The sequence below is a fragment of the Diorhabda sublineata genome, chromosome 7, assembly GCF_026230105.1.
Source record: "Diorhabda sublineata isolate icDioSubl1.1 chromosome 7, icDioSubl1.1, whole genome shotgun sequence".
NCBI lineage: Eukaryota > Metazoa > Arthropoda > Insecta > Coleoptera > Chrysomelidae > Diorhabda > Diorhabda sublineata.
In genome coordinates, this window is record NC_079480.1 from 686,311 (window position 1) to 707,393 (window position 21,083).

At 30.7% G+C, this 21,083-nt stretch overlaps 3 protein-coding genes and 1 long non-coding RNA gene across 4 annotated transcripts; 2 read left to right on the forward strand and 2 right to left on the reverse strand.

The window, feature by feature from the left end:
- Nucleotides 1-3,483: 3,483 nt before the first annotated feature.
- LOC130446941 (T-complex protein 1 subunit gamma) lies at nucleotides 3,484-7,034 on the reverse strand. The gene is made up of 9 exons (XM_056783493.1): nucleotides 6,826-7,034; nucleotides 6,702-6,763; nucleotides 6,463-6,639; nucleotides 6,203-6,400; nucleotides 4,691-5,011; nucleotides 4,311-4,634; nucleotides 4,051-4,255; nucleotides 3,815-3,993; nucleotides 3,484-3,758 (listed from the first exon to the last, which is right to left on the reverse strand). Exons 1-9 carry the CDS (start codon nucleotides 6,860-6,862, stop codon nucleotides 3,609-3,611), a joined length of 1,653 nt encoding a protein of 550 aa, XP_056639471.1. The 5' UTR covers nucleotides 6,863-7,034; the 3' UTR covers nucleotides 3,484-3,608.
- LOC130446942 (transmembrane protein 50A) lies at nucleotides 7,013-8,192 on the forward strand. The gene is made up of 4 exons (XM_056783494.1): nucleotides 7,013-7,207; nucleotides 7,269-7,397; nucleotides 7,457-7,592; nucleotides 7,655-8,192. Exons 1-4 carry the CDS (start codon nucleotides 7,103-7,105, stop codon nucleotides 7,753-7,755), a joined length of 471 nt encoding a protein of 156 aa, XP_056639472.1. The 5' UTR covers nucleotides 7,013-7,102; the 3' UTR covers nucleotides 7,756-8,192.
- A 1,071-nt stretch (nucleotides 8,193-9,263) lies between these two features.
- Nucleotides 9,264-20,378, reverse strand: LOC130446528 (uncharacterized). The gene is made up of 16 exons (XM_056782842.1): nucleotides 20,191-20,378; nucleotides 19,794-19,993; nucleotides 18,026-18,175; nucleotides 17,566-17,822; nucleotides 17,007-17,196; nucleotides 16,772-16,944; nucleotides 16,276-16,426; nucleotides 15,297-15,422; nucleotides 15,140-15,240; nucleotides 14,898-15,081; nucleotides 13,804-14,115; nucleotides 13,433-13,747; nucleotides 13,154-13,374; nucleotides 12,634-12,963; nucleotides 11,874-12,136; nucleotides 9,264-9,969 (listed from the first exon to the last, which is right to left on the reverse strand). The coding sequence occupies exons 1-16, from the start codon at nucleotides 20,217-20,219 to the stop codon at nucleotides 9,813-9,815; spliced, it is 3,159 nt and encodes a 1,052-aa protein (XP_056638820.1). The 5' UTR covers nucleotides 20,220-20,378; the 3' UTR covers nucleotides 9,264-9,812.
- Nucleotides 14,381-17,546, forward strand: LOC130446529 (uncharacterized). The gene is made up of 2 exons (XR_008910160.1): nucleotides 14,381-14,719; nucleotides 17,317-17,546. It is a non-coding gene; the product is annotated as an uncharacterized LOC130446529 (long non-coding RNA).
- Nucleotides 20,379-21,083: the final 705 nt, after the last annotated feature.

Below are 21,083 nucleotides of genomic sequence, written 5' to 3' on the forward strand. Positions count from 1 at the left end.
TTTACACATATTGTACTATAATAATAAACAATATCGTCTATTTTCAATTAACTCGTTTGTTATTTTGTTTTTGTTTTATTTTTTTTTATATTACCTAAGCTATTTTCTTCGTTGTTTTAGTTGAATTGAAAATATACGGAGAATGTTCGGGGTCCATCTTATTTTTGGTCATTAAAAATCGAAAAATTTTTATTTTCCTCCATTTTTTTATTTTTTAAATTATTTTCGAGTCTATAAAGAATCCAAAAAAACACAAATTCGCGGATTTGGTTTCGAAAAATTACTTAAAATTGTTGTTTCGAAGATGCTTTGAGATCGTACATACAACAACGAATTAATTCGAAAGGAATTCGAAAAAAAAAAATAATTGAATCTCACAATTTAAACAGTTTTTACAAATTATTAATATACCTACCTTTTGTTTAATGGTAAGATGGAAAATACATAATTGAGAGTCTTATACTTTTCATTTTTGTCCAAAAATAATCAAAATACGTATTTTTTTATATTCTCCACGTATATAAAATTATTTAGACAACTTCTATTTGAGCTGAAAATGCGAAAAATTTGTATATTAATCTCAACACAGTAAAATACGTCTGTTATTGATTAATATATTGATAAAAATCAAAACTAACGTATTTAAAAAACAAAATATTTAATTTTTTAAACTAGTGTAATATTTGTCGTGTGTGGTTGGCTTAAATTCGTCAGTTTCATTCTGGAATACTACTCCCCCCTCTCCCTTCCCATGCCGCTCCCAAACGTCAAGACATTTGTTATTCTACCTCTTTCTTCGAAAACTTTCAAACCTGTTTAAGCACTAGCCAGCAGCTGTCTTTGTCTGCGCTTGGATTCACCTTAACATCAGCACATACGGTTCGTTCTTTCTAATACGTATCGCTTTCCTTATTTATTTTTTTGCCAAATGTGCGATAGCTACGAGTTTGTTCAAAGTCTATTTATATATATATATATATATATATAAAAAACAATTTGATAGCAATTCCTAACAGTCATCGATATAAAACCGTATCAATTCAATTGATTAACTTACTAACCTCATAAATATTTATAAAACCAGGGTAATAGCGGGCAATATTTGATTTGTTTATGGATGGGGTCATAATCTATTTTTAGTAAACTGCCGAAAAATACGTAAGCGTCGATGTGAGTTCTTGGAAAAGCCTAGGGATCACCGATGTAGCTCGTCGATCTTTTTCTAACGTTGCGGAATTTCCTGTCTCTCTTTTCGAAGCGGATTCTCCTCATCGTCCTTGTTTTATGTAACAGGTTTTCAGTTGTTTCGGAATCACCCTACCGTCGTCCTTGTTCTTAGTATGTGTGTAAAAGAGTATGGACATGGGCGAGGCTATACAAAGAAATGAAATACAGTACAGGACCGGCTCATTACTTTTATAAATATATACATTTTTTTTTTAAATTTTGATTTGATCATCGGTGCGATTAATGAAAAATTTTATCCTATCACAAATAATTTAAAATGTAACTTGGAGTGGCATTTTTAAATCAGAGATGATACAAAGGTAAATATTGGCTTGGAACACTTCAAACAATACTCCGATTTAATATTTAAGGTAGTATCAAAATAAATGGAAGTTATAATTCATTATATTCGCGATTTCATTATCCTAGAACTTGATGGACGCCATTTTGAACGAATCCATAACTTCAAAAGCCTTGGGAGTATTATTACAGACTATAAAACCTGAAATACAGTTAAGGCCCTGTTTATATCACAACAAAAAATAAATAAATCGTTTTTATATAATTTGAGTTTAAATAATGATTCAATATTTAATAATCACTTTTGACATGTCATTTTAATGTATATACTTAATAGATAAATATCATATTGACGTAATTAAATATTATACTATTTTATTAATATAACTGAGATAACAATTTTCTCGAGATAATTACGTCAAATAAACGAATACTTTATCAAAACAGCGGTAAATTCAAAGGATTTTCGAGTTGAAAGCATACTGTTAATTTAATTATAATATTAACAAGATTTCAATTGAAAGAATTCTAAATAAAATAGAACATGTTTTATATAAATGTACTTAATATATTTCGATCAACACTAAGAGTGAGTCCGGTCCTGTGGGAAAGACCTTTGGTTTATCATTGCCCACACAACTCGCTTGATTTGTTGTACACTCATTATCTGGTGAAGTAGATTTGATATCAGGCGTGAATGAGAAGACAAAAAGCGGCAGCTAAACTGGATAAATTTTTATATTTTATTGTAGATGCAATTTTTTCGCGTGTTCTTATGAATTGTCGATATGTTGGCAAGAAATGAAACAATCAGTACTTTAAATGCTTTACAGCGTTGCCAAAACATCAAAATTATCAGTTTAATATTAGATTTTGTGTACAATTTCGAATAAAAATTCGTTTGCTGTATATTTTCTGAATTATAAATATTTATTAGAAATATAAAATGTTATATAGGGTTATGTATTTTATTTCAAATTGGAAAAAAGACATTTGATTTCATATTTTTTCATGATTTAAATATAAGTATTTTGAATGACTAATTTTGACTATGGTAATAACGTCATGAATCGGACGCCATGTTTTACTGGGGAGACTGACGTAGAACCATAGACAACTTTATTACTTGGAGTGACTATTTCGATAGGTAATAATTCAGAGTTATCGGAATATCTTTTTTGAAACTTTCACAACATCGAAATGTCTAAATGTAAGTAATTTTTAAACAAATAATGTCCATATTGTTATATTTTGAAATATAAGAACACTTTCTATTAGTGCTGATTTGAACACGGACTTCAAGATTATTAGTTCGTTTATTTAGTAGTTTGTGGTTCAACGATTTTCTAACCTCATTTTGTTAATAATGGATGTCAACAAACTTGTCTTCGGATCATTATTTCAAGTAAATTTGTTCAGTAGTAAGTAGTAATAGAGATCACTTGATGGCCCTAACTACCGCGTCTATGAAATCCATCAGCTGTTTCTTCATGAGGCCGGTTCGTCTAGCTACCAGCTGCAAATTCGATTTCACGTATCCTGTAGGTGCATTTTACAACTTTTGTGGCTAATTCATTGTTCGGGGGGTGTAAAACTGGGGTTTTTTGGCTTCACCTGCAACCCCAGTTTGGTAGCTCTGCTCTTTTTGCTGCGGTTGGACCTGGTATTGTCGAAAGTACTGACCAGAATTTCGAAATTTTTGCTCAGAACCTTCTGGGGGAAAAGATGGATTTATAACAGTCTCTGCCGTTGCAGAACCCTTGGAACTTCGTTAGGTCTCTTTTGCCTTGAATTAAACCCATGGAAACGATCCGTCCTTTGCACCGGCTGCCGTTGGGTCCTCTCACGAACGTCAAGGCCCAATCGGCTCTTCGAGAAGGTAAATTCATGACTTGGGAACGAAAGTACTCCTCTACGTTCCTCTTCCAGTCATCAAGACAGAAAAAAAACGACAAAATAATTGCAAAAAAGTTTATTATTAGCGGAAATGAAACGTCGCAAGCCTCATCTTACTGGTGCTTGTGTTACAAACAAAAAAAATTAAATTAATTAATTAAAGAAAATAAAAACACGGAAACTTATTATTCGGTTTCCTTAGCTTCTTGCTGCTGCACCTGACTGGGCGTCGGGGGCTCCTTTCCACTATTTTTCTTTGATCCGGATACGATATCATCAATGCGCAACAAAAGTATCGCAGTTTCAATAGCAGTTTTATACGTTTGGAGTTTCACCTATACAAAAATAATTGAATAAATACATTTCCAAACAGATAATTCATCAAACTCACGGCTAATGGTTCCCACAATTCCTTTTTATCCATTTCTATCAATTCCCCGGTTTCTCCATCTATGCCCCAAGTACAAGGTTTGTTAGCATCCGTATGATTTGCATGTTTAGCTCTTAAAGCAGTCAATGTTCTGATCGTGTTAGCTCCACAATTTTGAGCTAGAGTTCTAGGAACAATTTCTGAAACCCCATTAATTTTCTCTATATAAATCATAGAATTATAGAATAATAACTCACCTAAAGCATGTGCAAGTGCTCTGTAAGGTCCGTGAGTTGCTTTTTGCAGGAGACGTTGCGCTACGGCCATTTCTATAGCTCCACCTCCTGGTACTAAACGAGGAGATAAAACGATGTTCCTAGCGACTTGTAAGGCGTCTTGGAGGTTTCTTTCGGTTTCGTTCAGGATATCTTTACTAGCTCCTCTTAGAAGGATCGTACAGGCCTAAAAATAACCAAATTTTTTATTTATATACAATGTATGTACTAACAAAAATCACCTTTGGGTTTTTGCATTCAACGACGAAACAAAAATATTCATCTCCTATTTTTTTGATTTCGAATAGACCTGCTCCGGTTCCAATATCGCTTTCTTGTAGTTCTTCAGTTCTGTTGACTATTGTGGCGCCGCATGCTCTCGCTATTCTATTATTGTCTGATTTTCTGACACGTCGAATGGCGGATATTCCGGCTTTTAATAAATAGTGTTGAGCTAAATCGGAAATTCCTTTTTCTGTAAATACCACGTCCGGTTTATGGGCAATTAATTCATCGCATTGACGTTTCACGTGTTCCTCTTCGAGTTCTAATAATTTAGTGAAATCCTAAAACAATTCGACATTAAATCGACATATTTTTAATATTAAATTTAGGTACTTACCGTTTGGGCGGTTATTTCAACGTTAGTTTGAGATTCTCCTTTTTTATATTCCAAAGCACAATCCAAAAGGATAATTCTCGGGTTCTGAATGTATCTTTTCATTTTTGGATGAGTTACGTCTTTATTAAGCATGACGCCTTTCAAAATTTTAGAATCTTCAATTGATCCACCGGGAATTTTTTCAACTTTAGCATATCTTTTAATGTCAACTTCCGTTCTACCGTTCTCCTCTAGTAATACTGTGTTTACTGCATCCAGCGCAATATTTACTGCTAAATCGGACCATTTACTCAAAAACTTGGTACCAATGCAGCCATTTACCTAAAATTGTTGATATTAAATAACCCAAAACGTAATTTATAAAGGAAAATTGACCGGAGCAGATACAAACGTCACAGAACATCTAGAAACAAAACTGCACATCCCTTTTTTAATGTATATTGCAATATGCACATCCCCACACTATTATTTTGAACTTTCCACTTCCTTCTTTCCAGGATTTTACTTCCAATTCTCTATGGAACTAGCAATTTGTTTCACATATTACTTATCACTAATCACCAATTTTTAATTTGTTCCACAAACAATTTGTTTCACTTTCTCTTGAATCAAATGTACTTTGTTACATCTTGAACCAACTTATTGCTCAGAAATTCCTAGACTTTGCTCTCTTCTTGAGGCTTCTTCAATCGAACTCACCTTGTTAGATCCTAATCTGTACTATTGCTCAGAAGTTACTATGTTTTCCCTTTTTCTGATGCTCTCCTAAATCAAATGCACTTTGTTGCATCTTAGTACGTCATATTGTTCAGAAATTCCTAGTTTTTCCCCCTTTCTTGAAGCTTATTAAATCTAGTTCACCTTGTTAGATTCAGATTTGTCTTACTTCTCAGAAGTTACTAGGTTTTCCCTTCCCCTGAGGCTTCTAACATCGAATTCACTTTATTGCACCTCAATCTGTCTCACTGTTCAGAGATTTCTAGGTTTTATCCCGAAATGAATGCACTTTGTTCCATTTTAATCAAACTCACTGATCAGAAACTCCTAGGTTTTGCACTTTTCATGGGGTTTTCCCAAATTGAATACATTTTGTTGCATTCTGATCCTTCTTAATGCTCAGAAAACCCTAGGTTTTACCAATTTCCTGAGATTCTCCCCAATCAAATGCAATTTGTCGCATCATGATCCGCCTCACTATTCAAAATTTTCTAGGTTTTGCCCTTTTCCTGAGGCTTCTCAAGTCAAATTCATCTCGTTACGTCTTAAGCTATCTTACTGCTCGGAAATTCCTAAATTTTGTGCTTTATTTCCCTAATTATACTCATTTTGTCCAGTTTCCAAAAACAGACAGCAAAAACCCACAAAGAAAATAAATTTTAGGATTAACTTACAACAGGAAATGTAAAATCACTACTAGTAAACCCAAACAAACTCGATACATAAAAATATACTAATTAGAAAACCAATTCTACTTGACCTCAAATAGATTTTGATAAATTTGAATCAACTTACCACTTTTGCCAAGGCATTTTTATCGTTTCTATCAATGGGAACACTCAAAGGTCCTTCTAATAATTGAACCATATCCTCAAGTGCTTGTCTGTACTGACGAATAATAACAGTAGGATGTATTTGTTGTTCCAAAAATTGTTCGGCAGCAGCTAACATTTCACCAGCCAAGACAATTACGGAAGTAGTACCATCACCTACCTAAGAAAGGAGAGATTATTAATTATAAAAATATTTTTATTTTCTATTTCAATTTATTATACCTCTTCGTCTTGTGTTCTTGCAATTTCTATCATACTTTTGGCAGCAGGATGTTGTACTGTGATTTCTCGTAGAATAGCATTTCCATCATTGGTCATCACAATACCTCCCATGGGGTCCATTAACATTTTCAACATTGCTTGGGGACCCAAACATGTTCTTATAACATCGGCGATTTGCTAAAAAACTCAGTATTCACAGTAAAATAGCTAATAAATTTTTAGCACGTGTTTTATCTTACCTTCCCGGCATTGATGTTCTCCAACTGAACTTTTCGGCCGGATTCTCGTTTAGTATTTTGACCTAAAACATCACAATAACAAGTTAATTATCCAAGTAAAACTGAAAATTCATATAATTCTTACTTAAAACTAGAATAGGCGCTCTTCCTCCCCCAAACATTTTAATTTTTTGAAGTTAAATCGATATAAATCAACACGAGATTCTACAGGAACTCCTTGCTGTCAAAATTGTCACTGGACAGTTTTCTTCTTTTCGTTATAAGTTTCATTACGTGGTTTATATAGTAAAAGTCCAAAATTAATTAAAATTGACATTTGTTTTTCTAAATGTCATATTTTTATGTGATAGAATGAAAGTGTTGTTTACTTAATAAAAGAAAATTAGAATAATCAACAGAAAATGGCTTTAGGAGATTGTTGCGAAAATCTAAATTTACCTCCATGCGTTTGGTTTGAAGGAGGAGATAAAAGAAACGCCATCGTTTCTATGTTAGCTGGATTATTGGTAAGGCACCAACTCAAAAAGTATGATTCATATTTATTATGGGGTTAATTTCTCGTTGTAGTTTTTCGCTGGCTGGTGGTGTATCATAGACGCAGCTAGCGTACACAAAAATATTTTAGCCGGTTATCATATGTGTGGAGTTGTAGGAACCATATCCTTACTTATGGTAAACTCGGTATCCAACGCTCAGGTATGTTATATTTATTTATATACCTTAATTATAGATTACGCACAATTCTAATTTTCCAGATGAGAGGCGATGTATATGAGGGAGGGTGTTTAGGTACAAGAGGTACAAGAATTTGGCTATTTTTAGGTTTTGTAATGGGTTTCGCTGCCGTAATAGCATCTTGTTGGATATTGTTTGCTGATTTCATGGTAGATGGTTAGTGATTTATTTAAATTATTCAAATTTATTTTTTTATTATTATATATCATTTATTTTAGGTAAACGTTGGTCTGGTGTTGCCCTTTTTCTTCAAAACGCTTTGATATTTATAGCTTCGATAATATATAAATTCGGAAGATCTGAAGACTTGTGGGGCTGATTATTCGGATATAAATAACGTAGGATAGTTTAAATGTCAAAATGGAGGTAAATCTATTCAACATTTTATGATTTATACAATTTTTTTTTGACGCAGATTTACTATAACAAAAATAAATGATGCAACTGCAATATTTTCTGAAAAGTTTTTTGTGCATTTTTTTTAAATATAAGTATATACAATCACAATTGAAATTTGATTTTTTTGATAAGCTGAAATGTACTGCATTAAGTATTAGAGTGTAATTTGCATTTTTATATATTTAAAACGTTCTTTGCATTAAAATAAATCACGGAAAGTACTTGTGTTCAAGCAATTTGAACAAATATAGCATTAATTTAATATTATTTGTATAAGCATATGGAAAAGTTGATAAATTAGTTTTGTATTTATTTTGGTTTAATCGTACGTAATAATAAATGTAGTTTCTATTCGTATATAGACATTTTTTTCACAAAAAACCCATTTTTTATTTCGTTTTGAGTAGTACATTGCTTAAGGTATCATATATTGATATGGAATACACCAATAAGAGCATTAGATTTTATCCAGTCAAATTATTAAGGTTTTCTATTGTAAAATTAGATCATAAGAAAATATTACGATCTATTGTGATAAAATTCTGATCATATTGATTGAAAGAATGGTACTACGGAATAGTTGGTTTTCTTCTAACTGCTATTATAATGGATAATTTTGTTTGGGTGCCCAGTCAAAGGTAACGATGAGGTGGAATCACTCGCAAAATCACATATTAGCACAGAACCCATCGTTGGTGTAGCTAAAAGTGTTGCATCTCACACCAAACAACTGCTCTAATCTAATAAGCGCGAAATCAGATAAGTAACCGAACTTAACATCAGACACGGTCATCTAAGACAAAATCTCCACACCCTGAGCACCACGGACGATCCGGAGTGCTGCTGGTGCAAGAAGAAAAATGAAACACGAGCGTAGTTTAAACCCTTACAGTTTGCTCAAGTCAAAGCGTCTGATCGGTTTCTCAAAGTGTTACGTTTTTCAATTGCGATGATTAATTTTTCAAATATTTTAGAGGTTATGTAAAGAATTGTGATAAAAAATTAGAAAAATAGCACAATAGGGATCAAATTGGGTTTAACAAAAGTAAGAAAGAAGAAATGCAGTTACAGAGACAACCAATGTATGACATGGAACATTTTACTTTAAAAAAGAAGAAATGGCCTTTTATAGCTAGCAAGAATTGATTTTTTTTGTTTAAATAGAAGATACATATAAAAAACTATGATAAATGATAAAAAATAGTAAAATTATGTCAGGTATTACAGTGGCATATCATATAAATTAATGTAACAGGATCAAACTTGGTTTAACCAAAGTAGAAGTTCGAACTTTGTACCTTAAAAAAGAAGAAATGACATTCTAAGACGAGATAAATTGATTTTTGGGTTAATTTGTGTTCTGTATCATCGATTATTTCAACTTACCGATTTTACTATTCAGACATTTTTGTTCAGGTTACCCCAAGAAAAAGATTAAAAAGAATAATTAAAACGTTATATAGTCGAAATTTTATTCAAAATAGCTGCAATTTATGTACTATGTGTATTTAAAATTACATAATTTCTAAAAAAAAAACTTCTACAAATAAAGTTTTGATTCAATATACGTCTATGAAGCACAATAAAAATGGTGGATTTGAAATTTCTAATTAAACTTTCTTTGTGTTTTATATCACAGTCAGATATAAGTACTTCAGAAGCACAATTCAACATTTACAGGAAACTGTGTCTTATCATTGAAAATAATTGAATAGAAAATCAACATTTGATGCAAGACATAGAACAAGAACAATTTTTTTTTGGTTTGAGTGTATATTAGTGTAAAAACTCTATATGTTCACCCTGTATATTGGAAGACACATTATTTTAAAAATTTAGATCCACTGATTCTTTTAAAAAAATATTTTAGGAACGATTATTGTCAGTAGTCGATTAGCTGAATGCTTTAGTCACAAGTGTGTAAAATTAATTCGAGAACAAAAAAATAACAAAGGGGTTAATATACTTTTTTCATTATTAGATATGGTTTCCGTACGTTTTATTTGAACCACGTTCCGTTAACCCATTCGTTTCTGATTCCTTGAGTCTAATTTCTTCGCAAGGTAAAGTTTCATAGTTGTGTTCCGTAGAAGTCATCATAGGAGTTTTTATGTATCTCTTCTTTCTGAAATACCTACAAAACGATTCAACAAAACTAAATTATATATAAATAAAAGGAAAGTGATAAATTTCACCCTGTAGAACTATACAAGATTATGCCAAAATGAGAAGTTTGCTTTCGCCATGTGAAAATGAAGAAAACTTAGTTGCCACCATAAAAAGCAATAATATCTATGGTACCGAAAGGTTTCATTAAAAAAAAAAAACAAAAAATAGATGACAAATGGACTTTGTAGCGATTAAAAACCGATTACATAAGAACAGCTCTTATATTGACAACTGAAAGTCTGACAATACTCCACATGAGACTATCAAAAGAGCAATAGACACGAAAGGAGCTTTGAGAATACATAACATAGTTCATAGAGGACTCAACTACATAAGAAGATGAGATATAGACCTAATGTTAACCTGAATAAGTTTCTAATTACCTTTACTAAGAAGAAAAAACTCAAGTTCAAGACGAGCAAGCCATTAAGTGGAAAACAGAAGGGAAATATATGGGGCTCACACGATTAAACTTTTCTGGAACAAACACGAAAAAGAAATAATCACTAAAACCACAAAAGTGTGCAGAAACATCGCAAGGAGGAATTGGGAATGTAACCTAAAGTTCCTACTATGAATATACTAAAACTAGTTTGATTATCATGAGAAATAATATCATAAAGATACAAAGATTGGTTTACATTTGTGCCATGAAATTATGCCCAGCAGACGCACTAGAAGTGATTCTAAATCCCTCTCCTCTCCACATAGTACTGGAAAAAACATCACTCAGGGTGTTCATCATGGTAAAACTGTTAAAAAATGACCAAACTATACATACCATAATATACACAAATTATATTTATTCTTCTATGAAATCGACATAGCCGCAATCATTGAATTTTCGTCAGTATTAATTTAATTATTTTGAAATTTTTTAATAATCAATCAAATCCGAGCGAAATCCATCATTTTTGTACAAGGTTACTTTTTGGCATATATAATAATTTACAGGTTAAAGTAAAGTGCTCAGAACAATAAAATGAGATTGACAAACGACAATGTAATCAGGGAACAAAGAAATAAAATACTTTTAACTGAATAGATCGAATTATTAAAAAAAAGAAGAATGTAGTTCAATTGAAACACAAACATAACCTAAGAAAATTATAACAATAAACAAAAAGTATCCTGAATTATTTAAATAATTAACAAACTGCAAAAGTATGACATTATTTTGAATCGTGAGTGATAAGTAAAAATAGTACTAAGTGATGTTACAGGGACTAGTTAAAAAGCTACAGGTGATAGTTTTATTACAAACTTTTAAACATTCCAATTTAGTACAAATTCTAGTTCTTTTATGGTATATATTGATAAATAAAGACAAAAAATATATCGAAAATAAGTAAAATAGTTGAAATCGTAGAAATATATCACATCACTCAATATGTCTTGTGATTAACTAAGAAAAACATATTTTTTTTGCTAAAAATCGATTTTATTCTTCAATTCAATCTCTTTCGGGAACAATACAATTATCCAACGCTTCTCTAACTTCTCGATGCCCTGCTTGTAGATAGATTTGTTTTTTGTCTCAAAATAGACTTCAGTTTCAGCAATTGATTTTTAATTTGAACTGAATTTATTATCTGTGAACATTTTTTTGGGATCAGCTAATAGCCAGTAGTCACTGGGGACTAGATCTGGATTATACGGTGGATAACGTAGCTATTCATTCAATTTAACCATGGTTGTCATTGACTTGTGAATCGGTTTTCCTTGATTTTGCATTCAAATGATCCAACAACTTTATTCAGCATTTGCTATTGATTGTCTCTGTTGTGACCACATTCAAATCCCACAAATGGTATGGAGATAAATGGATATTGAGTGATGTATTATATGTCCACAAAAGTGGTTACTCACCTGTAAACTAAAAATCCTATCGGCACGATTAGAAGAATAATAAACAGCAAATAAAGATGATTGAAAGAACTTTGTACTGAACTTTCTTTTTGTATAATCTGAGAGTTACTAGTTTTTAATTTTTCGTAGTAAACAATATCGTGTTGGGTACCTTTATACATATTATTTATAATAAAAGTCACACAATATTTCGTGTTTGGTTCTAGTCTTTCTTTCTCAGAATTACCTATAATTATGTTGTCAGTCTTACTGATATTATCAACCTAAAAAAAACACACTTAAGTCTTCTACACTATATGTTGGATCTCTATTATAGAAAATTTGTTTATTTTTGTTCCCGATTAACAGACACTTCATTCAGTAGACTTAGTACTATAATTATAACGTGCAAATGTTAATTTTCACAGGTTTTCTACGGTTTCAAGTTGTATAAAACATAAAAAATGAACTAAGTTGAACAGAAGATTAATAGAAACCAAAATTACGTTCATAATATTGTTGTAACATCTAAAAGTTACTTTAGGAATTTATACAAACAAACAATCTGTTTAATTGAACAAAGTGTGAAGTGTTTTTGACTGGTTATCTAAAGATCCTTTTCACCAGATGTTACACATACTAAAAAGTCACTAGTGAGTGATTGCTGTATAGTATACCCCAAGAATAGGCCCAGGCTGGTGGTTATTAACCCCGAAGGTTATAAAAAGCCAATATGAACCGTCGCGAGGACAAGGTTCATAGAAACTGTATGAAATTTTACCTTTATCACTTGCGATATCCATGTATGTCCAAACTTATTACAAAGATTATTGGTTATCCTTTTGTTTTTCAATATATCACCATCAATTGGTGTATTTTTGTCATAATCTTGCACGACAACTGTCATAGTGTAATATTCTAATCTACTATCCAATTTTGGTGGTTTAAACATCAAAGATTTTTCTCCTTTGGCTAATAATTTTGGCATTTGATCGATATGATGTCCTAGGTCGTCAATTTTAATGAATTTTTCAGTAAAATCGCTTTCATACATTGTATTACCGGATCTTATGTATATATTGTGGTTACTACCATAGGGAAGGTTTTTTATCTAAAAAATGTCACTAATTATATAAATTAAAATTACAAATACCAACAAAACAGTAACAAAGTAATTTATAACATTGATTTGTTTGGTTTTTTGGATAGATTAAAAAACTAAACACAAAAACTTCGATTACTTGTTAAAACAGTGGTGGAATAAGGGAAACTTAGAAGGTGGTGGTTGCGTTGAGACTTACCTGATATGTGTAGGCATAATAATAGGTTTGATTAACAATATTGTAAACCCCACGATGAAACATTCCACTTTTTTCATCAGTACTATTCAAAACAACATCAAATCTTGTTATGGTCCCGTTTTGATGGTACGGATGCAACCATGTAACGTTCAAATAACAATAATCATTAATCGGATGACAATCTACTATTCTATAAGTTATATTAGTAGGTTTTCCTGGTACTAAAATCGATTTTTGCTATAAAAAAAATCATTTTTTAACGATAAATATTATACTTACCCCTTTCACTGGCATTTCCCCTCACGATTACTTCCTTTCCGAACGAGGGGGTATTAAGATTCTTCAAGCTCACCCTAAACGTATAAGGTTGAAAGGGCGTCAGCGGTTTGGATTCCACGCAGTACTTCTCAGGCCACAAACTACATTTTTTCACAAAACTAATGGAGGCTTTACATTTTTTAAAGGAAAGACTGTTGCATTTATTCACTTGTACATCTTTGATTATACCGTTAGAATTAGTCGGTAAATCGTATCGAAGAAAAGCTGATTCCGTACCGATGGAGTATAATTCTAGATTTTCAGGCGCTGGAGCAACTGGAACATATAAAATTAGGTTATAACTCGATTACATAACCTAAAAAACAAATTACCTCCTGCTTTAGTTGAAAAATGAAGTGTATAGTTGCTAGTTTTGATATTATTATAGAGATTCCTGCCATTTCTAGCTGTTAAAATAATAAGGTTGTACTGCGTGTTGGGTTGTAAACCTTTTATTTCGTAATTAGTGTCTGTTTGTATGGAAATCTGTTTGGAAAAATTCAAACTCGAATTCTCAACAATTAGAGTGTATACTAATCTACCGTACTGTTTACGACAATCTACTGGTTCCCAGATAACTTTTATGGAAGTTTCTGAAGCTCTAAGTTGGATATTGGACGGCAGTTCTTCCAGATTTGGTTCCCCTTAAACATCAAAAAAGTAGGTAGGTGTAATTAATTAACGTTATATTTTCTAAAGCTTCTTCAAGGAAAAATCGAAAGAAAATACAATGTACAAAGTTCAAAATCTGGTTATATTTCTTCTTCTTATATTATTTTTATGCGAAATATCAAACTTGTATGTTGGCAGCACTGTAAAAGATCCGTTCATTTAGTTAAATGCGATTCAACTATTGGGGTATCTAATGAATTGTCAAGTCGATTAAATACATTAGGCAACTAACCTTACAATTTGACAAGAAAAATCTTTTTTCGCATTTCGCAAAAAAAACTATTTAAAAGCGGAAAACGCGACATCAACAACATAACCTTCAGAACGAATTCTATGTTTTAATTCCATAGAGATAAACAAATAACATTTCTATGATTATTTCTCATGGAACACAACAAAAATATATTGGTAACACTTGCGTTGACACATAAAACTGACATTTGATTGTGAAGTATGACATATCAAGCAACAATTTTTTTCAATACAAACTGTTCAAAATGTTACTAAACGTAATAAAAATATTTTATTTGAAATTAAGAACAATCCGGACACTATCACAGTAAATAAAATCAAAAAGTGAGTAATTAAATACTTCCAATTATACTTGATTATTGTTTAACAAAAGGAGATATAAATAGTGACAAAAATAACAAAAAATGTGATAAAAACCAAAAATAGATTCTATAATGATAATATGTCCTATTTCTTGTATTAGAAGTGATAAATTAATCTAATAACACATTATTCACTTTACCTGTTTCTAAAGTATGTATAAACAACTTTTTATCAGTCTCGTGTAACACTGTCGATATCGTTACATTGTAGACTGTATAAGGTATTAAATTTCTCAAAGTTACATCTTTATATTTAGTGCTAATGAAACCGTTAGATTGGAATCTTTCGAGATTGTGCGGTTCTCCTGTACAAATATCATTTCCCTGAAATAAATCATCATATTTTACTTTTAATTAACATTTTGCATACGAATCAAGTTACCTGATAAAAAATGAAATAAGATATAGAATTATCGGCGTCTTTGTCGGCCCATTTCAGTCTTATTGAATTAGTGGTACTTGTGTGATATATTTCGGGAAAATCTTAAAAATATTGTAACAAAAATCGACTATAATGAAGAATTCTCAATAGTTTTTACCTTCGATTTTGGGGTAGACAATTTTTTTTGGTTTCCAGCTCGGATTCGCTATCAACTGGCAAGTTATATTATCTTCTGCTATATTTTCTATTGCTTTATTCAATTTCAAAAACGTTACTTTTATTTCTGCAATAAAAATTTTTACAGAATCAATCAACAAAATCCTATGTAGAAATGAGCAAAACAAGAACAAGTTCTAGAATAGAGCGATCTTGATATTAGTCCTTCCTTGTCGGTATTATTATTGCTTTTAATCTTGCCTGCTTGGTCTTATTATTTTGATCATAGCTTTGGACTTGCCTGTTCTGCATTGTTCTTGATTTGATCTTCCTTTTCAATCTCTAATTCGTCTTCTACAGTTTCAGATTTAATCTTGCTTCTTCAGTATTATTCTTGATTTCGGCTGGTCTTAGTCCTCCTTTTTCAATCTTATTGGTTCAGTATTATTGTTTTGTTCTAGTCTTACTTTTACAGTATTGATCTCAATCCTCCTTTCTCGGCATTTCCCTTTATTTTAGTCTCGCTTCTTCGGGCTTTGTCTTGCTTGCTCAGTATTATTCTTTATTTTAGTTTGCCTTGTATCTTCTTAGTCTTCCTTTTTACACCTTGGTTTTCCTTTTCAAGTCTTTTGCTTTAGTCCATTTTTGATCTATGCTTTGTCCTTACTTGACCAGCTTCGGTTTTGCTTAAATACTTACCACCGTCTTGGTTTCACTCATTCGCCCTATTTCTGTATATATACGTATCACAAAAAAATAGTTCTGTGAAAGGGAATCGAAAAATGAAAGCAAAATATATGGCAAACATTTCGATATGTGAAATTAAGCAATAATGAACATATTCAGTACAACAAACTGTTATATACCCTCATCCTTATTGCTTGTTGAGGTAATGAGTATGCAAAATAGTGGAAAAATCTTCAAAATAATATTTCTAGTTTAAAGATAATTCTGTCGAATAGGCGAAAAAAGTATATTACCATTTTCATTACAAACTCTCGCATTGTCTATAGCCCAAAAACCTCCGGTTTCATTAGATTTGGTATCAGAATATTTTGTTTCGACAAATAGATTTACTTTATCCATTTGGATGTTTTCTTCTTTCAGTTTTATCTCGACCCAATCTTCTTTCTAAAATTAAACATTAAATTATACCTAAGTTGAATTGTTTAATCAAAATTTTAATAATTTGATGCCGTTTATGTTTCCACAAACACTTTATTTAGATATCAATATAAGACTAAGGAATGGAAAGAAAAATTAGAAGACCTGCATGGACCACTATCGTTTTGGGTTATTTTCTTTGATTTTTCCATTCTATTTGTTCTTCTTTCACCTCAAATAACATTGATATCGAATGTAACGGTTTAAATTGAATTGCAGTCAACTATTTATGTACAGTGATGTCAATAGACAAACTAAAGTATGTTGTTTAATATCAACTAAATTTATTTAATAAAATAAATATTTTCTTACCTTATTTGGTTCTACTACTTTCAAAATTTTTTTGGTTTTATTCATATAAAAGAATATTATTTCACAATGTCGACAAATTTTAACCAAAATTGAAACACACAACTGTTTACTTGGTAGTGACAATATAGGACCCAATCTCGAAATCTGCGTTGTTGTGGTGTACATAAAACTGTCTAAAAACATTTTTTTTCATTATACATAATTTATCATCAATTATTTTTTTAATAATATTTACTTTGATGAATTTTCCACAAACTGGAATTGGCACTACGCATAAACATATACATAGCATTCAATGGTTTGCTAAAATTGTGATCTATCAAAATTCTATTGAGGTTCCCATCAATCAGCTGCACCAGACCTAATTCGTTAGAACTAATAATAAAATTTCTCCATTCGTTTTGTGATAAAATATTCGAGGAGGCCTAAAAATATCTCATTTTGACTAAACTACATAGATAAGTGGCGTTTCATTAATGATTTCAGGAAATTTTAATTTTCAAGTGGTAATTACATCTGTTTTGTTAACAAGTGCATATTTTTAGGTGTAGTTAAAAATTAATCCACTGTACCTATCCATAATTAAACTAAAAATACGAGTTACGAGCAGAAATTTACTTAAAATGCAGTTCCTCATTAAAAATAATTTATATTTGTATCATATCTATAATTATTGTTTTAAAAAAACTGATTTTATTATTAATAAAAAGAACTCGCTGTCCTATTTCATCAAAATACGTATCTAATTAAGTTATTAAATAATTGTAAAAGAAAATCAATTTTTTATTTCTAACCTTAGTGTGTTCGAGAGCCCCATTTTTCACATCACCTCTCACGTTTTTTGGTATAGCATCATATTGTTTAAGATAAATATCTTGGTAATCAATGAATAAATAATAACAAGGTTCATTGTAAGGGTTTTTTCCAGAACAAACAAATATTTCAATAAAACCATCAGTTCGAACTGAAAATGCTTGTTTAAAGACGGCAGCCAAATCGAGCCGTTCTTTGAATTCTTCTGTAGCATTTGATACAAAAATTGTTGGCAAATCTAAACATAAACAGATTATTTACCATTCATATATAACTATGAAATTTTGTACACACAAAATTATATCATAACCTTAAATAATTTTCAATATCTTCTTTATGTTTGAAAATATGGCCTATTACTAGAAGCGTCAAGTCATAGTGTAGATATTTCTTACAAGTTTCTATATAAAAGAAAGATAAAAAAGTAGAAGAGATACTTACCTTCCCATCTAATATCGGTAACTAATTCTTTGGTTCTAATTGAATTTACATCAATTTGCCAATCCGTTATGGACCATAATTTATTACAAGTACTATTCATTGTAAATTTACAATCATACTCATTTTGTATAGGGGGTATAAATTTCGATTCTAAAAAAATATGAATAAAAAACAAGGTTATGTGCATAGTTAAGTAAAAATATATTACAAACAAATATTGTATATTCCAATGAAATTTCGAAACAATTTATCAACAGTTTCTATTTAAAAATAGTTTTATGTGTATTATTGCTGGTGAAGGAGTGCAATGGATCATATTTCTACAGAAGACGAGGTAATCATCGGTAAAATGTATTACACTGATTTATAATTAAAATTATATATGTATCGATCTTTATATAGACTCTCCTAATACAAACACTCCTTAATATAATTAGTTTTCTATTTATATCATTTGAAAAACAATTTAATCTATTATTCCAAATCATAAGTCAAGTTATAAATAATAAACTATCATGTACGATAGTCGCCTTGTATTATTCAATAGATTACAACATTATTCAGATAGTTAATTAAAGTTATTAGGAAATGGGCGGGAAGATAAAGAGTAAACATAAATTAGGCATGACTCATTTTATAGTAGATCAAAATAGATGATACTGTTATTAAAGCAATATATTTTGGGGCGATGGAAATACACATTTTATAGGTTATAATAAATAAAGTCAATATTTTTTATATTTACTATAAAAGAGATAATAATACTTATAAACTGTCAAATGTCAGAAACTGAGTTTCAACCAACCCAAGAACTCTTTCACAAAGGACGGTTTACTTAACCAAATCTGTCAGTTTCTCTTTCTGACGTAACACAAATTACACGTCATTACTTCACTTGATAGTAAAATGTAGTACGCGAATCGATGACTTCACCCCAAAGTGCTCACGCGTGAATTTGACCGCGGACAAAGCTAAACATGATTAATGTACCATGACGTCTTTCACCTATAACAATAATTGTCATCGAACAAGAAAGAAGACTGTAATCAAACGTCAAATGTCAAAAAATAACAAGGACTCTTTGACAAAGACGAGGATGAACTACTTAACCAAATCTATACAAAATTGGATACTTTATAATATCTATCAACTTTTATTTTTCACGTCTTAATATTTGAAATATGTGTATATTTTGAAAACACCTTGTATATGTATTACACATGTTTTGCATCTCTACTTACAATATAATTGACAAATAACTATTAATAGGAAATAATCGGATCATATATATATACACGAAGTTTATTTTAACAAACCGAAACGAAAATAAATTTTGTCGTTAACACATGAAAATATACTCAAAATAATAAACAAACATTTAAAAGTCAAATAATTTTTTTAATATTCCATTTATTTGAGAAAAAAAAACTTTCCGATTGAAAATATCTGAACTAAATTTAATCTAAATGTTGAAATGTTTATATCTGGTATCTAATCGTGTACCCATAAAGCGTAACTCAACATTTCTTGTGATCTATTAAATTGTATAAAGAAATTCTTATCTGTTAGATAATAAAATTAAATAGTGTGTGTTTAACCTTCACTAGAAAATGTCTGTATTCTTATAAATCAATTTAGTGTCGTGTACCTGCATAAAGTATAAATACATTACTTTTGAAATGTTTACGTATTGGGCAATGACCCCGTTATAACAAAACCTGCCAAAAATTACATAAGTCGTCTAGTGAAAAAAAAAAAATACACTTACCGATATGAGGTAAGTCTCGCGATGTTTTCGGAATTGGATATACCCAACCGATTCCGACGTATCTTTCTAAATCTTCAGCTATGCAACTGGGATATAAAACATTTTCACTCTTTTGAACAATGTAAGTCACATTGATGCCGGTAACGTTAAGTAAAGGATAAAATATCAGCAAAATTATCAAAAACAACATTTTAGCTCTCCTGCAATAAAATTATACACAACATAACGATACAATTACTTTGTGAAAGTAATTAATTTTGAATTAAACGTATTATTAAGCACTGATCACGCTATGCACTCCTTATCTAACTAAAAAGTGTGGTTGATCTATGGTGTTTACCATGCCATTTGTTTACCGGGAGTGGGGTTGAATTAATATGTTCAATACAATACGTACTTGTCCTGGATTAAATCGTTATAACTCATTGGTATTTGAGAAACATTTTATTACCAGAGCGCGATATTAATTTGAACACATACAAGTGTGTATAAATAGAAAAGTCCTTGAGTTTTTATTTAATGTAGTCATCGCTTTCCATTTTTCTATTGGTAAAACAACGGTTTCTTGTTGCAATTCGTTTATTTATAAGTTGTTGTATTAGACAACCCACTAAGCATACATGCAAAAAGGATTGTTGGAAACAGGTGGTTCGTTAAATCGACAAAAATGTAGAGGTGGAAACTATTTCATTCCCGTTACAATAATAACGAATATATATGATTAACGTATTTGAAAATTCCATATAATTAATACGTCAAATAATTATTTTAATAATAGAACCAGAAATGATATATATAGGGAGAAGTTTCTCATTTTGAGGTTATGTTCTGTTTATTTCACACTTTAAATTAGTTTCTTCTTAATTTGATATTTCTGTGGTTCTTGTTGCCATATAACAGGCCAAAAATGGTTACAAAAAACTAATCAGAATAAAGGTTTAGAAGTGAATTTTTTCAGATTTTGTATTGAAAACTATCTAAAAAGAAAATTTAACAGTAAATTCATGAACATAACCTAGAAATACGAAATATTTTGACATCCATGGAGCATCATCATCGACTTCGAGGTACCAAAAAACTGTATCAAACGGAAAGACAATGGATGAATTGACAGAAAATGTCATTGCAATAAAATAGATGTTTTAAAATCAATAGTTTGGAACCGAAAATTGCCCACCTTTAAATTAATTTCACCTAGAAAACCAACAGGTATTGTTTGTTTTTTTTTGGAAAAATATAAAGTTGTATGAAGGTAATTAATCTAGAATTGAATCGTTCATTCATGTTTTT

Excerpts from the sequence above, each read along its gene's own strand:
- LOC130446941 (XM_056783493.1), bottom strand. The coding sequence starts at position 6,862 with ATGTTTGGGGGAGGAAGAGCGCCTATTCTAGTTTTAA. Across the intron at positions 4,635-4,690 it reads TTGAAATAACCGCCCAAACG|GATTTCACTAAATTATTAGA; the intron begins GTAAGTACCTAA and ends GAATTGTTTTAG. Across the intron at positions 4,256-4,310 it reads TTGAATGCAAAAACCCAAAG|GCCTGTACGATCCTTCTAAG; the intron begins GTGATTTTTGTT and ends GGTTATTTTTAG.
- LOC130446942 (XM_056783494.1), top strand. The coding sequence starts at position 7,103 with ATGGCTTTAGGAGATTGTTGCGAAAATCTAAATTTACCTCCATGCGTT. Across the intron at positions 7,208-7,268 it reads CTATGTTAGCTGGATTATTG|TTTTTCGCTGGCTGGTGGTG; the intron begins GTAAGGCACCAA and ends TTCTCGTTGTAG. Across the intron at positions 7,398-7,456 it reads ACTCGGTATCCAACGCTCAG|ATGAGAGGCGATGTATATGA; the intron begins GTATGTTATATT and ends CTAATTTTCCAG.
- LOC130446528 (XM_056782842.1), bottom strand. The coding sequence starts at position 20,219 with ATGAGTTATAACGATTTAATCCAGGACAA. Across the intron at positions 17,197-17,565 it reads GGGCTCTCGAACACACTAAG|GCCTCCTCGAATATTTTATC; the intron begins GTTAGAAATAAA and ends AGATATTTTTAG. Across the intron at positions 16,945-17,006 it reads TTTGTGGAAAATTCATCAAA|ACAGTTTTATGTACACCACA; the intron begins GTAAATATTATT and ends AAATGTTTTTAG.